We start from the raw sequence: 15365 nt of genomic DNA on the forward strand, positions 1-15365 counted from the left end.
GTGGAACAGGTGTCAAAAATCAATAATACCATCCAATAAGAGAGCGAAAAAAAAAGCCAAACACGAGCTGATTCTCATTAAACTCAGCCTGCATATATATCTGAATGGTTGTGTGGCGGCGAGAGAGAAACTCACCTTCAGTTTGTCAATTTACATATGTGGATGTCTGGTTGTGAGGAAAAGATTAGATATACTTACCCTGGACGGGCTTGGATGTCCTCCACTCCCCCAGGACCCTGAGCTACTTCTGTCTTCTACATCTGGGGACAAGAGAAAAGTTCTTTAGGCTTTCTTGCAATAATTCTTTTTGTATATGCACTTTTAAATTAATGTTTCAAATTAATCTCCTGTTGCCTTTAATTAAGAATCAGGCACGAGGCTACCACGATGATAGCGGCTTCTGACCCATCTACTTAAATTAACTCATTTATATTCACAGCAGAAATGAACTGGACCCTCAGGAACAAGAGGTATGAACATAAAAATTACTTCCATCCTTCACAATGTTTCATAGCCTCAACTTTTATAGACCTGAAACTGCACTTAAAGTTTTATTAAAATCTTTCGGACAAGGTAAGTTAAAAATACACTAACAGCACCTTATACACAAGTTAAATCGGGTAAATAGCCAAACTAATATTAGCAGCATCCACGGCACGATGCTCTTCCTTCCTGTGCTCTTGCCAAGGCTTATCCCACCGAACAACAGACGCGCAACAAAAATACGCAAGACAAAAAAAAAAAGACTAGATAGTCCATTTTCATCAGTGCATTATAAGGATATCAGAATTTCTTTTAAGTTTAAAGTGAAGACAATACTGTCTCAGTTTTTTTTTTTTTAATAGACACCTCACTTGGACCTATAATCCGTAATCTGGGCATTGAGACATGGACATGAAAGTTGTTAAAGCAATGTTTTATTTGGATAAACGATGGTGAAGAGATCTATATGCAAACCAGAAAGCTGGAATTCTCTAAACCCTGTGGCACCGAAGTTCTGATGCTGACCAATCACTAGATGCCCAATCGGGGTTTTAAGCGGCAAATGCTCAGGATGGAGAGTCTAACAGCTAAGTGACCATATTAACGGCTCAAAACATAAAAGTGTTTTAAAGATCAGTCGCTCTATATTTAGAAATGGCTTTTGAGATTTTTGATGAAAGGCCCTTTATTAGTATAAAAAGTTTCACTGTTCTATTATTTTGATCACGGTGGGTAACAGACGGCCACATCACACGCTCCCCCTGACAGAGCTGCAGGAGGAGGTGGAAACTTTGGTTCAGGGGACCCACTCCTATCTATTGTGTTTTCTAACATTTCGATGACACTGTTTATTCTCTTAATGTACTACTGTCATTCCTTTGATTACTCCTACTTTATTATCAGCGGAAGTAATCACAGTAGAATTAATTGATTTACTTCTGGGTACAGTGGAGTAGACGGCATTTTGGAATATATTAAGAGATGGGATAGAAACAACAAACAACTATTACCACTGAACTTGAAATCTTTTTCTCTTTTTTAAACAAATATTATTTCAGTTCCTTTTGTTGGTGCTTCAGAAGGTAATGCAACCGTGAACAGATATTCCCCGTGGACAGCTAAAATCAGTGACTGCGAGCTTTAAGTCAAGAAAGCTCGGAGGATTATATCTGGTTTCGTGAGGAAGTGCAATACTTTTCCCGAAACCTGCAGCTTAACAACCCAACCTCCTGGCCTACGTTGTGTGGACTGAACTGGGGGAAATACAGGCAGCAGAGGTGTAGAACCCTCTGGATTGTTGCACAGTTAAGTTTTGCAGCCTACACAGTTCTCTGCATTCTTAGCCCCAAATCATTTTCAGCAAAAAAAAAAAAAAAAAAGTATAAATGACAAAATCTCTCAATCAGAAGTCTGCACATTTTGACTCCCTGTTCTCCTGAAATATCCAGCTTGGATTCATTTGAGAGATTTCTCCTCTTGGAAAACGTGGCCAAAAAGTTATGCAGGAACAGAGGTGCATCCCTGTACCTACCATAAGACTTCACAGTGTTTGGACCCATTTTAGCTTTTCCATTTTCAAAGAGGATTCTAAACATGAAAAGAAAGGCACAGACAAGGAGGACAGGGGACCACAGTAATCCCAGGTCAGCGGTTCTGCACCGGGGGTGGTTTTGGTCCCCAGAGGACATGTGGCAATGTCTGGAGACATTTTGGTTGTCACAACTTGGCAGGGTAGAGGTATGGAGGCAGGGCAGAGCTCATGGCAGCTAGTGGATGGGGGCCAGGAACGCGGCTGAACATCCTACAAATGTTAGAAGATTCCCACCACAAAAAATACTGACCCCAAACGTCAACTGTGCCAAGACTGAGAAGCCCTGTGCTAGAGGACAAATTCTATTAAAGAGCAAAAAAGAAGAATAGAGTTGGAGAAAAAGGTTTGTATTGATTTATAATCAATACAAATTCTTACTAAATACATGGTGACTGATGCCTTTGAAACCAGACTTGAGCTGGACTGTTTCGAAAGACCTTCATATACAATATTCTGTCCACAGAATAAAGGAAAGATGATGGTCAACCAAGCAGGCTGCTAATTCGCAGGCAAATAAAATACATCAAAACTTGAGTATTCCCAACTGGGCAATTTCAAAAGCGAGCAATCCACTAATTAAAAATGCTGGAAGTCTAGCTTTTTCAAAACAGGTTAAATACTGGCTGGGTTCCTTCACAAATAGATTCCCAACCAACCATGTGTGGCTGCTCTTTTCCCATCCTTTCCCTGTTTCCATCTTTCTCATTTCCTGACCTCACGCTGCTGGTACCTTCTTTTCTGCTTCTGTCCTGTTGTTGCTGTCTTTTTAAAAGCTTTTACTTCCCTTGGCCTCCTGCTAGATGGAGAAGAAAAGGACACCTGCCCAGCTCTCCCAAACCTAATACAGCAACTCTATGACTTCTGAGGATATTTCATCTTTGAAAGAATATCGGTACAACTGGTGCTCATTTACCTGTAGCAAGAAGACACGAAGCTACAGCATGTAATGAATGTAAACGTGTTATTTTTAAGACATTTGTTTCCATCCTCCCTCCCGCTGAGCTTCATCAGACCTGCCAGCCAGAGAGCAAGCACATTTCCTCAACAACTATCCCAGCGCATCTCAAAGTGCGTCTGAGGACCACATACATCCAAATCACCTGGGATGCTCATTTCAAAATCAGCATCTTAGGGTCCATTGTAAACCCACTGAGACTGGATCTCTGAAGGTGGAGCCAAGAAAACTGTGTTTTTAACAAGGTCTTCAGGTGATTTTCACCCACGGAGGAGCTACAGAACCACCCGCCTCCTCCAGTGGGAACACAAGACAGATGCAGGTCCCACACCACCACTGGATTGTCCATCTCACTCCTTATCGTAAAAATCCCTGCCCAGGTGGCCAGTTTCGGCAGCATGCGGTCCACCTTTCCTCACATCTGCATCCCAGTAGTTCTTGCCCAGACTCACTTTTTATGTAAACCGCACACATGACTACGCTCGGCCATTCCCTCCTCGCAGCTGCTGCACCTGGGCACTGTGCATGCTTCACACCTCTGTGTTTCTGTCCCTGCTCTTCCCTCTGCATGAATTGTTCCTTATCTCTCAAAAAATACTAGCAGCTAACATTTAGTGAGCTGAAATATGTCAGACACTGGGCCAAGCACTTCAATACACTAATACTACTGTCATTTTCTATATGAAGAAATTGAGTTTTAGATGGGCTAGAAAGAGTCCCCCTCCAGGTGACATTAGATGGCACCCTTGGGAGACAAAGGTGGCATCAAGGTTAAAGCCAAGAGCAAAGGCCTCCCTGGTAAGAAGCTCAGATCTCTCCATGACCAGCTCAACGTTACCACCAGTCACATCGCACCAGAGGAGATGGGTTCATTTGTAAGCTTACGCCCATTCCTATGTCCACAAAAGACTACAGAATTGTTACAACACAAATAAATATATGTAAGTAAGTATCTGAAGACATCACGAGATTGGAAAATAAAACAGGAGAACAATCAAGCCAGAGGTAGGATGAGCTTATTACAATGTGCACTGTGCTGGACTAGACATTTGCTAGAGAGGGGTCAAAATTATAGCAGCTCCCAAGTGGGCAAAGCAAAGAGTGAAACAAGATTCACAATGAACATCAGATTAAAAAAAAACATCCCCAAATTGTTCAGGAAAGTCATTAAGGCAACATAGTTACAAATGAAAAACTGCCCAGGATAGAAGCTACTTAAATATTTGGTTTTCGTGTCTCCCATGTTCCTCTGTCACCCTCTATCCGAGATGGGAATACATAACAGAAAGATGGTAACTTTGACAGAAGGAGGGAAAGGAAAAAAGCAAGTAGATGATAGAAATTATTCTCCCAGAAGACGGAACCAGGCTCAATTGTTCAAAATGTTTCTAATATATTTTATCCTAAACAAGGACAGACTTAATAACTTCCACAGGTTTGACAGCTGCTTTAGGAGGCAACCTGACCATCCATAAATTTTCATTTTATTTCAGCAGTTCTGCAAAAGCCTCCTTAAAATGCCTAACATTTCTGCACCAAAACCCAAAAGCGAAGTTTGGGCAGAACTAGGACCAAACACTCCATTTAGAGAAAAGACATACAGAGATTAATTGTAATTCCTACAATTTCTCATCCACAGTCATTAAACTTACAATCTGCTTACTCAAATCTCCACTTTGTTCTTGTGGAGCGCGAGATCAAAACTGTCAACAGACTGGACAAAGGTCAGAAGACACAGCACGAAGAGCTGGGTAAAGATCTAGGTCTCAGCCATGACTCTGCACAGACCAGCTCTAGGATCCGAGCAGTCGCTGGCCTCTCTGAACTCATTTTTGTCAACTGTAAATTAAGTGGGTTTGATTTCCATTCTTGGAAATAGGGCAGGCTAGTATATTGGGACAAACTCTCCCACAAAACACTAAAAACGATGGTTAAAAAAAGTTGCTTCATCTTCTTTAAAATGCTAATGAGCTGACAAGACAGTAAGGAAATATCCAGCCAAAATCAAAGCGGAAGCTGGAGCCCAGAGAGGAAGAAAAGACATTTTTTTTTTTTTTTGCCCTGAGGACATGTGCCAGCCTAGAAAATGTAATGGCCCATTGGGTCAAGAACGGAAGCGAAAACCCAGGCTCCACCCAAAGCAGGTAGTTAACAGGAGATGAAGGAGTAACAAGGCTTCCAACCTCAAGGAGTTACTATTACAGTAAATGAGTTAATTTATCCTTGTTAAACACGTAGCAGAGCACCAGGACCATGGTAAACTGTAACCAATGCCTACCAGGACTGCCAAATTTACCAATACCTTCCAAAATCTAAGACAGCCAAACCACACACATATGTAAACTTGTGATTTATTCAAGGAAAGCTGAGTCTCACAGTTCTATGACTCTTCGTTCTATTAAACAGGTCAGAGACTTTCAAATATTCTCCTGGACTTGAGAAACGGCCAATACATTTAAAACAAACAAGCCCCACCTTCTCCACAGCACCATCACCGTGAGAAGTCACTGAGTGTTAGGGCCGTTGAATGACTTAATTTACCTTTTGAATATCCGCTCTGTACCTCACCATTGCAACACGTTTCTGTACGTTATGTAAATGACACACTACCAGGAGTTACGCATGCTGACCAAAGGCCCAAGCTAAAAGCACAGACTAAACAGTATGTAAGTTTAACCCTGATTTGAAGTAAACACGTGTGAGAGTTACCTAACTGTTGATTTGAGGTAGGATTGTGTAGCCATCCTATCCTTACACAGAGACCAGATCATGCCAAACGACCAGCGCCCCAAATTTTCATGAAGTCAAGAGAACAACCAAAGTGGTGTTTTGTATTGTTCTAAGGGTCTACAAATCCCCATCCTTGTAGAAATATACTTGATTTCCTAATGAAAGTTTCTACACACGTAGAACGCATCGGGAGGCTGAGATTGAGTTCTTCCTGGAAAGATAATCGTTCTGAGACATGTGGACGTCTACACCGTCTCAAAGCCTTCTCTCCGCAAAAACAGACACTATTAAATCTCCACACCATCATGGAGACTCACAGACTGCGTACATCTGCGGCTCCTACTAATTTCCTCGTCCAGGAAGAACCCTTGGCTGAGCCCTCCACACAAACTGAGATGGCATATGCTCTCTGTCAGTGCCAGATGAATTTAGAGTTCAAAATATTTCATCAGCAAAGAGCGTGTTAAGGATGTGCACATTTTCATTAGCACCCAGTATAATAAGAGCTCTAAGTAGAGTGATTTGAAGTCAAATTTGAGTCTGAGGACAGAGGTTGAAAGAGTTGAGGAACTTCAAACACTTGACAAGGTCCACACAACCACGACCACTTCTTTCTGTTTCTGTAAGAAACAATATATGCTTCACAAGGAGTGATCTAAGCAATGATGACAAACTTCCAGCACGTCCCAAATCTGACTGAGCAAAAAATGACGGCTGAAGCAACATATTCCACACAAATTCTAAAAGATTTCAAATATGAAGAACAGGGACCTGGGCGTTCCATTTTCAGAGCACGGCTGTCAACGCCGGCCCTTTCAGTTCCTGGATTTCCCTATCAAATAAATCTGAAAACTCAAAGGTCAAGTATAAGATAATTGTATAGTTCACATACAAACATAGAACTTGCATAAGGAAAGGTGAAATGTGGATATACTGAGGGGAAAAGTATAGTAGGAAAATTTGTTCAGAAGGTAATTATGGCCAATTTTTAGCTTTTATGAACCTCCAACTTCCATTAATATCTTTTAAAATATTGTTTGAAACAATATTTTTTCCTTAAGTTCAAAATAAACTTTTTCAAAAATGAACACTAAAGAATCTCAGATATTTAAAATAGGGAGTTAACTGCATTTTGCAGCACTATAAAATAGGAAAAGCATTTTCACATAACACGATACTCAGATAATATGGAATTAACCAAATAAAATGCGTAACAGTGATGTCATCAATAGGCCAGTGATGTTTCCTATTCTGAAACTCAGAAATCTTCTTGAAAACTCAGGGTGAGGAGACAGTCAGATTATGAAATTGAGATAAAAGTAAGCTTGAATTCTTTACATCAATCCATGTCATCTGGAAGTGTGATAATCTAACTTGAATAATATTCTAACTTGAATAATCGAACATGAGATACAGAGAAATGGATGTTATTTGGTGACTTTCCATTTCAACTGTTTGAAACTAACCAATCAAGGTCCTCCTCTTAAAGAGAAGTCAGCCCTTCCAAGAGTTCATCTGGTCTCTAAGCAAGAGCCCAGAAAGAAGGCGAGCCATGAGTAACTGAGGCAAGAACATAACGATGTGAATTATATATACCTGCTCTGACTATAAAATGTAAGTCACCCAGAAGCACTTAAAACTCAGTCTTACTAAGATAATATTCCTTGGAGGGGAGACACAGTTCAAATCCGGTAAGAATACAATGTGAAGTAAGCTGCCATATCCAAAGACTGAAAATAAAACCCACATATCATTTAACTCCAATATTAAACAGACAAGCTTCAAAATACCTAAATTAAAAGTGAATATAATTTAGAGAAGTTTATAACTAGGTGCCTGGTACCTTTTAAAGATGTATTTACAAATAAACATCACAAAGTGTGAGAAATAAAAGGTAACTATTTTAGAGAGGTACATTAAACAACAAAGAAATACAGTTAAAATATGCTTCAATTCTTAATAAGACAGAACATGTAACTCTGATAACCAGCACCTGTAGTGATAAGGAGTTTTTCAAATCAGACATGCAATACTTACGTTGCAAAATCCCTAATACTATAATGACTTAAGATGTACAAATTGATATTTTAAATGCCCATTTGATCAATAATTTATTAAATTTATTCCAATGGTGTGGGGGGGGGGGGAGCCAAGATGAAACATGTAACAGTTTTCTCTCTTCTTCTTTTTTCCTTTATAAACTCTTTGCTCCCTGGGGTGTCATTTGTGAGGCTCTGGGAAGGGGCTGCAGGCTTAATTGAAATATTTGTAGGCTGTAATTGCTCTGCAAAACCACAATGGTCCACCTTCCCCCAAATGGCATCCGTTCCTCCTAGTTTTTTTCTTTTTCTTTTGTTTCCCTTTATCCTTTAACAAAGTCTACTTCTCCTGTTTTCTCTCATCTTATCTGGTTTTGCTCTTTATTCTGAATGCACGACTGATGCTGGTGAAGCCAAACAGCTTTAAATAATTCAAAACTCTCCCCCTAAAATCCAGTTTTCTAGCACCGTCCCCTTTGCTTACAATAATCACTCCCACAAACTGATTCTCAGTTCATCCTTTCAGCATTCCAGTCTTCCACCTGTGTTTAACACCGCAGCCTATATGACCTGGGAGTGACAAGCAATCCATCTTACATGTTATCTTCAGGGGTCATGTCTCAGTTTTAGGCCAATTTTCTTTGTATTTAGGCTCAAATGTGCAAAGCACACTATATTACTCTGCAAAACATCAATGAGCAGGCTTAATTAAGTAACACTGACAGATAAATCCATTTCTTTCGCAGTAATCAAATCAAAGCAGGTTGACATAACACAGGAACTTAATACAGTTATTCCCTTGTAATTGGAAAAAGGCCCTTTACTTCTCATTAAAGCAATCTTCTGGGTATTGGCATAATAAGAAGGCTCAGAGCTTTAATACTGCCCTATAAAAGTCTCAAGATACAGACCCCTTAAGCAAACAAGCCAGATTATCTAATTCCTTGATCACCGAACACGCAGTTCCTACTGTTTTAAACTACAAATTCTTTATCTCCGCTGCAATTAAAAAGAGGTAAAATCGGTATCAAACACACACAATGGAAATCTGTACGAATGCATAAACCATTTACAGTTTTATAAATCCATCTCCACATGTACTGGAAGGGAAGCAATCCATCAAAAATGAATTTGAGATACTTCACCAATGCGAAGTTGTAAGAGCTTAGATTCAGGGGGAAAATCTTTTTATTTTATTGAATGGGCTCAACAGGATGCATTTTGCCCAAATGTACAGTCGGATACTCAAAGGGACAGCACAACTTTGTTCATCAGAATTGCGAGAGCACAGAACTTGAAGAAGAGTATTTAGGTTTTGTGGGTTTTAAAGAACAGTAAGGCATCTGGTCAACCGCAGGCTTCATCCATCAGGCTAAAACCCAGAAAGAGTGCAACAATGTTCCATCAAGCTTGTATCCCCAAACGAAACAAAATCGATTTTCATCCCTTCACTCCAATTTTGAGGGACTTTCTGTTACTTATCCCTTGGCGCCTGATCAATCTCAAAGTGATTCTAGCAACTCTTTCTGGAAGGATCACATGTAATCTAGGGCTGTGCTTCCCAAACGTGGCTGACCATTAAAATCGCCCAGGAACCTTAAAACAAAACCACGGATAGCCTGGTCCCACTGGAAACTAATCAAGAAAAGATCAAGGACTGAAATCGAGGAAAATACGTATTTTCGGATTTTTCCTATGTTTCCCTACTTTTTTTATTTAAAAAAGGTTTTAACTACAAATGCAGTTAAAATACGTAACCTGTTGTTTCTGAACCATTTGCAAGAAGGCTGAATCAATCATATCCCTTTTTCTCTTAGTCCTTCTGGGTGCGTTTCCAAGAACAAAAACAGTACAGCTATCAAAATGAGGAAATCTATCACTGATACCATACTTTCATCTAGCCCACAGTCCATACTCCAATTTGGCACTTCCCCCCCTCTTGTAGAGGACTCGGTCCAGGATCACCACGCAACGCATTAAATAGGCCTCTTTCATCTATTTTAATTGGAAACAGTTCCTCAGTCTTTTCTTTTGGTGATACTAGCATTTTTGAAGAGTACAAACCAGTTATTTTATAAAACGCTTCTCCATCTGAGTTTATCTGATGCTTTCGCACGAGTATATCCGGGCAGACCTAATACCACAAAAGCGGCCTTGTGTCCTTCCCAGGGTATCACAGGGCCTCTCGGTGTCCTGGCCGTCTGGCCCTCATTTGGTATGCTGCTTTGATCACCTGCTCAAGGATTGTGGGAATTCTCCACTGTATAATTACAACTTTTCCCTGCGCAACTAATCAGCCATCTATGGGGAGAGTCTTTAAGAGCACTGAAACAAATTTTTAACCATGTGCTTATTGAAAAAAATTAAAATACAAAAGTGTAGAAAGTAAAACGTGAAAATCCCCTCCACACACACACTCTCCTCACCCCGGTAGCAAGCGATAACCCATCACACTTTTCAAGGCAGCATTCCAGGTCCTCTGGTCTGTGACAGAGTGGGTTTTAAAAGCACAGAAATGTAGGGCAAAAAATGCAAAACTGGACCAAAATTTCTTTTGTATTTCAATTGGTAGGAAATACTCGCCAACTGTGTGTGTATACCCTCCTGACGTTTTCTGGGATACAATTATTGACCGTAGCTTTGTGACCTAGGTAGGAGTGGGGAGGGCAGAAACTAGACTAAATGAAGACATCCTATACTCTTAACTTGGAAGGAATTCAGCCAAGATGAAGACAAGATTGAGCAACCCACTTGTGAATCAAGGCAATGCAGAAAGCCAAGGTAAATAATCCACCCTGGAGTCGCTGCTGCCCTGAATAGACAGTCCTTGCCTCTTCCCAACACGGTCTATAAACCACCTGGTACAAAGGAGGCCTGCCGTGACAGCAGGACTTCTCCGTGAAAATCCAGTGGACAGACAAGAACTTATGACAGAGAAAAAAACTTGCTGACATTTTCAGAAGGCCGCACCCCCCCCCCCAAAATAAGAAAAGGTAGAAAAAAGTGGGACACATCCAAAATGTTCTAAAAGTGAGAAGGAAACTGACACCTTACAAAGAACGTATTCCCATTACTTAGAGCTTGTGTCCACACAGGAACCAGCCACAGGCCCAAAGTGAGGAGCAGGGCTTGAACACAAGACTGGGAGAGGAACGTGGCCGCGGGATAGAAAAGACGCACACCGTGTGGGACTGAGAAAGTTAACTGATTCCAATCAATAGAAGGTGGAAACCTTTTAACCCTGGAAGGAAGCCATTTTGGAAATTGAACAGTGCTGGTGGATTTTGACTCTGACTTATAAATGCTTAGCAAATTTTCCCCACAACTCCACTTCAGCCGAATGCCTGGCAGACACTTTTTTACCTGTGTGTGTGTGTGTGTGTGTATAAAATCACAATACACGCACGAACACAATCCACATACTTGAAATGACTAAAGGTTTCTCAATATTAATGACAGTGTTTAAAAAGGTTCCCAGATGTTGTCATTCATTCCACTGACATCGCCTTTATTTTTGATCAGTGACTTGTTTTTGATCAGACTTAATTCTGGTCACTTTAGGGTTTTAGATTTTCCTTCACAGCAACATAACCACACTTAGGCATTATGCTTTCTGCTTTCCAAAACGTTCTTTTTAGATTCATCTCACTGAAAATGATTTGTCTGGAATCACTGAAAGTATGAAATTGGGATCAAAAGAAGTTGCATACTTACGTATGGGCAGCCTAACACCATTTTTCCACAGCATGAAAACAAAAATGAAAAGAAAAAGTCGGCAGTTATCCTGTATCAAAGAAGCTATTCCCTGTAAGACTTATTGCATCCTTTCATGTTACTACTATTATTTCGTTCTAACTGATAACAGAATACTTGCTAAAGTTCATTAAAATACCTGCTAAAATAGGAAAGTTAAATAGTACTATAATGATGGAGTTTTTGCATCCAGTAACACTCATTTTTAAGTAAAGTCAGTAATGAAAACAAAATTGGCAATCTCCCCTCTGAGCTGCCCTACACAGGACACAATTTCATTGACACAAGTCTGGCATTGGTCTTAGAAAGATCCAGGGCTGTGATGGCAGGTCAAGTCTAGAATGACAAAAATGACTAGCTTTCTCCAAACCAGGCTGCTCCTTTTACTTTCGCTTTCAAGTGCTCTAAGACACTCTCAAAACTGAACTAGTCAAAATACTTCTGCATCAGTTTACTAGTCCAGCTTTGAGAGGTAAAAAATGGAAATGCATTGGAAGGCAACCACTGGTATTTTCTTAAGCTTCATCACGTTGAATTCATGGGAAGAGCATTTTTTTTCTCTTAGTAGGTCTACAACTTGGATGCAGCCTGTGTTTTGCCCATCTCATAACCAATGGAGTACTGGTCAGAAAGTGCTGAGCTGGTATGATGCACCGGTCTCACAAATTCACTAAGAGGAATGGAGCTGTAACTCTTCCTCAGGAATGGAAGAAATGTCGTTAGATTGAAGGGAGATAGAAGCAAAGACCTGGGGAATGACACTAACCAGGCATCTTGAGAGAAAACAAGAAGCAGGGAAGGGGTCCGGGGAAGCCAGAGCTGTCAGTAGAGAATAATGATTTATCTGATGAGATTAGCAGAGAGTTTGATTAGAAAAGAAAGATGCCTTCTTGACATCGCAAAGACTGCAATGTTACTTTAAGATTTTGTTGTAGGAAAAAACCGTGCCTGCCAAATGTGGTCTGTAACAGCACAGGCTAGCCATGAGTGATACAGTGGGAAAATAGCCACTAAGCCAGATTTTATTTGATTTGTACTGATGATTTTTATTAGAATACATGGATCATTGCTTCAACCTTTCCATGTAAAACCAAATCAAATTCAAAAACTCACACATCAGTCACCTAACCTTATGTCACTCCTTCTGCTTTACTCAAGTTGAGCCACATTTCAGCTGATCTGTCCCCGATAAATCGTTCAGCTACTCCAAATTGTTGGGCCAAATTCTGGGAGGCAAGTGGGACACAAAAGAAACTGCTAAATCTGCAGTTACACATCAGCAAGCGAAAGCAAAGAAAACACGGCCAGCCTCCTGGTACAGACTGAAATCGAAGCAAGATACAGCCCATGCAAAACAGGATAAAACCAATTTCTCTTCATTCGATCCAACGTATTGTAATTTATCTTTCAAAGGCCCACCCAACCCCTCACAGCTTCTTTTCCTCTCTTTAATTCGAGGCCCCGTGCAGGACTCTGCAGTGACCCTGAAACCAGAGACAAGTCCACAATCACGAGGCACAAGGAGATTGCGTAGATTTTACAAATCAAAACTCATCCTCAGTTCTACTAATTAAAAACATTACCCTCTTCAAGGTCAAAATTTTAAATCTTAAAACACGACATTTTGGGGGAGGCTCTGTGATATTTATAAAAGTTGCTTTGTTAAAGGGGGTAAAAATCATGGCGCTGGGTGTCCAAAGGGAAAGGTCCCTTCTCCTACCTCCCCTGTTCCTTTCCCTTTTTCTTTTTGCATTAACTTTTTTCCTTTCATCCTCAACAACACTGCAGGTTTGATTTAAACTGTTGAGCCATGATTACTGCCTGGGTATCATTTCTACTTGACAGATCAGTTCCATCATCATGATTTCCTTGCGTGTCCCTGAAATACGCATTATCTTCTCTACAGACAAAGGGAACAGCTTTCCTGGTTGGAGGCCATCAGCAGGCCTCACAGGAAAGTCTTCTAGAGGCTGAGGGGGCACCCATGATATGTCTCTGAACATCAGGGGCCACCACATCTTCAGGTTGCTGGTGTTACTCTCTGAGGCTGAGACTGGACGTAACTGCCAGTCCCCATTTCTCCCTCCCCCTGACCACCCAGGATGCCTACATCTCCCATCCTCCTTCACAGTCACGTGGGGCCACGTGACTGAGGCTGGCCAATAGAATGTGAACCCACGTAACGCCTGCCTTTTCCAGGCCTGGCCCCTACAACCTCCCACGTAATCCTCCACGCACTTTCTCTTTCCTCTTTGTTCAGCCCTATACAAAGAACCTAGTGTGTTCCTCTGAGCTCCTAGGGGGTGGCAGAGCCAAGGCCTGAAAGCACCCAGATCTGAAGGACCACAGGGAGCCGAGCCCACCCCCAGTGCTCTGTGACACCAGGGGCATAGACCCCCTTTGCGGTGTGAAGCTACTGAAGTTTGGGGGTTGTTTGTTCCAGCTATTAGCTTAGCCTGACTAATGCATCCTCTAAAACAGACTTCCATGCGTTCTGGTGCTATGATTCTCTCTTCAGATCTGCAAAGCAAACATACACAGTTAGAGCTGGCAGGAGACAGAATAGTGAAGCCGGGGAGACTGGTCTTTGAACTCTCCTTCTCTCCCTTTCAGACTTGTTTTCCCCTCTTAGCATTTCCTCCCTCTGAGCACCAAATGTTCTCAGGCTGCTCAGTCTCATCTGTCTCAAGAAAATCAACGCAACACACATTCAGTAGCCACTTTCCCTCTCAACCATTATCCCGCAGCTGTGAGCGGTGAGCTGCCTGCTGCCTGCGTGATTTTTGAGAAATTCTTTAACATCGCGGAGTCTATGTATCCTCATCTGTAAAATGGGAATGATGGTGTCCACCCTCCAGTACTGCTGTGAAGAGTAGAGATAATTTAGGAAAAGTGTCACCCTGGAACCAGGAACACAGTAGAAACTCAAAAAAAAAAAAAAGTACGGCTTATTTTTATCACGATTATTATTATTAGCATGATATTTGACAGCAAAAGGGATACAAAATCAATATAAAATAGGGCTCTTGCTGAAACACATCATCCAGATAGGGAGGGATATCATACATAAGTAGAAGGCAGCATCTGATTGCTAACAGAGTAATAAACATGGAACATTAGAGAAAGCAGAGGTACACAGGCTAGAATCATCAGTTGTGAGAATCATCAGTGCAGGGAGGAGAAGAGAGAAAACACTGGCATCCTGCTGAGCTGCATCCACATTATGTGCGGATCTCGTGTGTAACTTCTCAACTCCAAGTTCAATGCTGTCATACTGGTAACTCACGACAGGCATGGCAAGAGCATTTACACCATGGAAATTGGCAACCATTACAAATCAAGGGTTTTTTTTTTCCCCTTTGAAAAGCAGATTATTTTTTCTTTTTTTTTAAAAGTTATAGTTTAAGTTATAGTCAGTTTACAATGTTGTGTCAGTTTCTCGTACACAGCACAATTCTTTAGTCATACATGAATTTACATATATTCATTTTCATATTCTTTTTCACTGTGAGCTACTCCAAGATACTGAATATAGTTCCCTGTGCTCTACAGTATAAACTTGTTTGTCTATTTTATATATACCAGTCAGTATCTGCAAATCTTTCACTCCCAGTTTATCCCTTCTCACCCCTCTCCCCCCTGAAAAGCAAATTATTAAACATCGCCACTCCAATGAAAAGAATCATTCGTTGAGAAGTATTGCATTTGACTCAAACTGCCTCATTTAATTCTCACAATCACTACTGCTCATCTTACAGATGAAAAATCAGGCCTCGCCGATGCTAAGTGATTGGCCAAAAATCCTGTCGCCTGT

At 41.0% G+C, this 15365-nt stretch overlaps 1 protein-coding gene across 13 annotated transcripts in view; it reads right to left on the minus strand.

Moving 5' to 3' along the window:
* Positions 1 to 15365, minus strand: part of TCF4 (transcription factor 4) — a 344633-nt gene that overhangs the window by 229380 nt on the left and 99888 nt on the right. For 12 of the 13 annotated variants that reach the window (XM_032470370.1, XM_032470364.1, XM_032470356.1 and 9 more), the window contains one exon: positions 199 to 260. In XM_032470370.1, the coding sequence (XP_032326261.1) occupies positions 199 to 260 (62 nt within the window). Of the gene's footprint in view, positions 1 to 198; positions 261 to 2487; positions 2493 to 6250; positions 6255 to 15365 lie in introns of those variants that run through there. The other variant, XM_014557669.2, reaches the window with a different exon arrangement.

The sequence above is a fragment of the Camelus ferus genome, chromosome 30 (genome assembly GCF_009834535.1).
Source record: "Camelus ferus isolate YT-003-E chromosome 30, BCGSAC_Cfer_1.0, whole genome shotgun sequence".
NCBI classification, from domain to species: Eukaryota; Metazoa; Chordata; class Mammalia; order Artiodactyla; family Camelidae; genus Camelus; species Camelus ferus.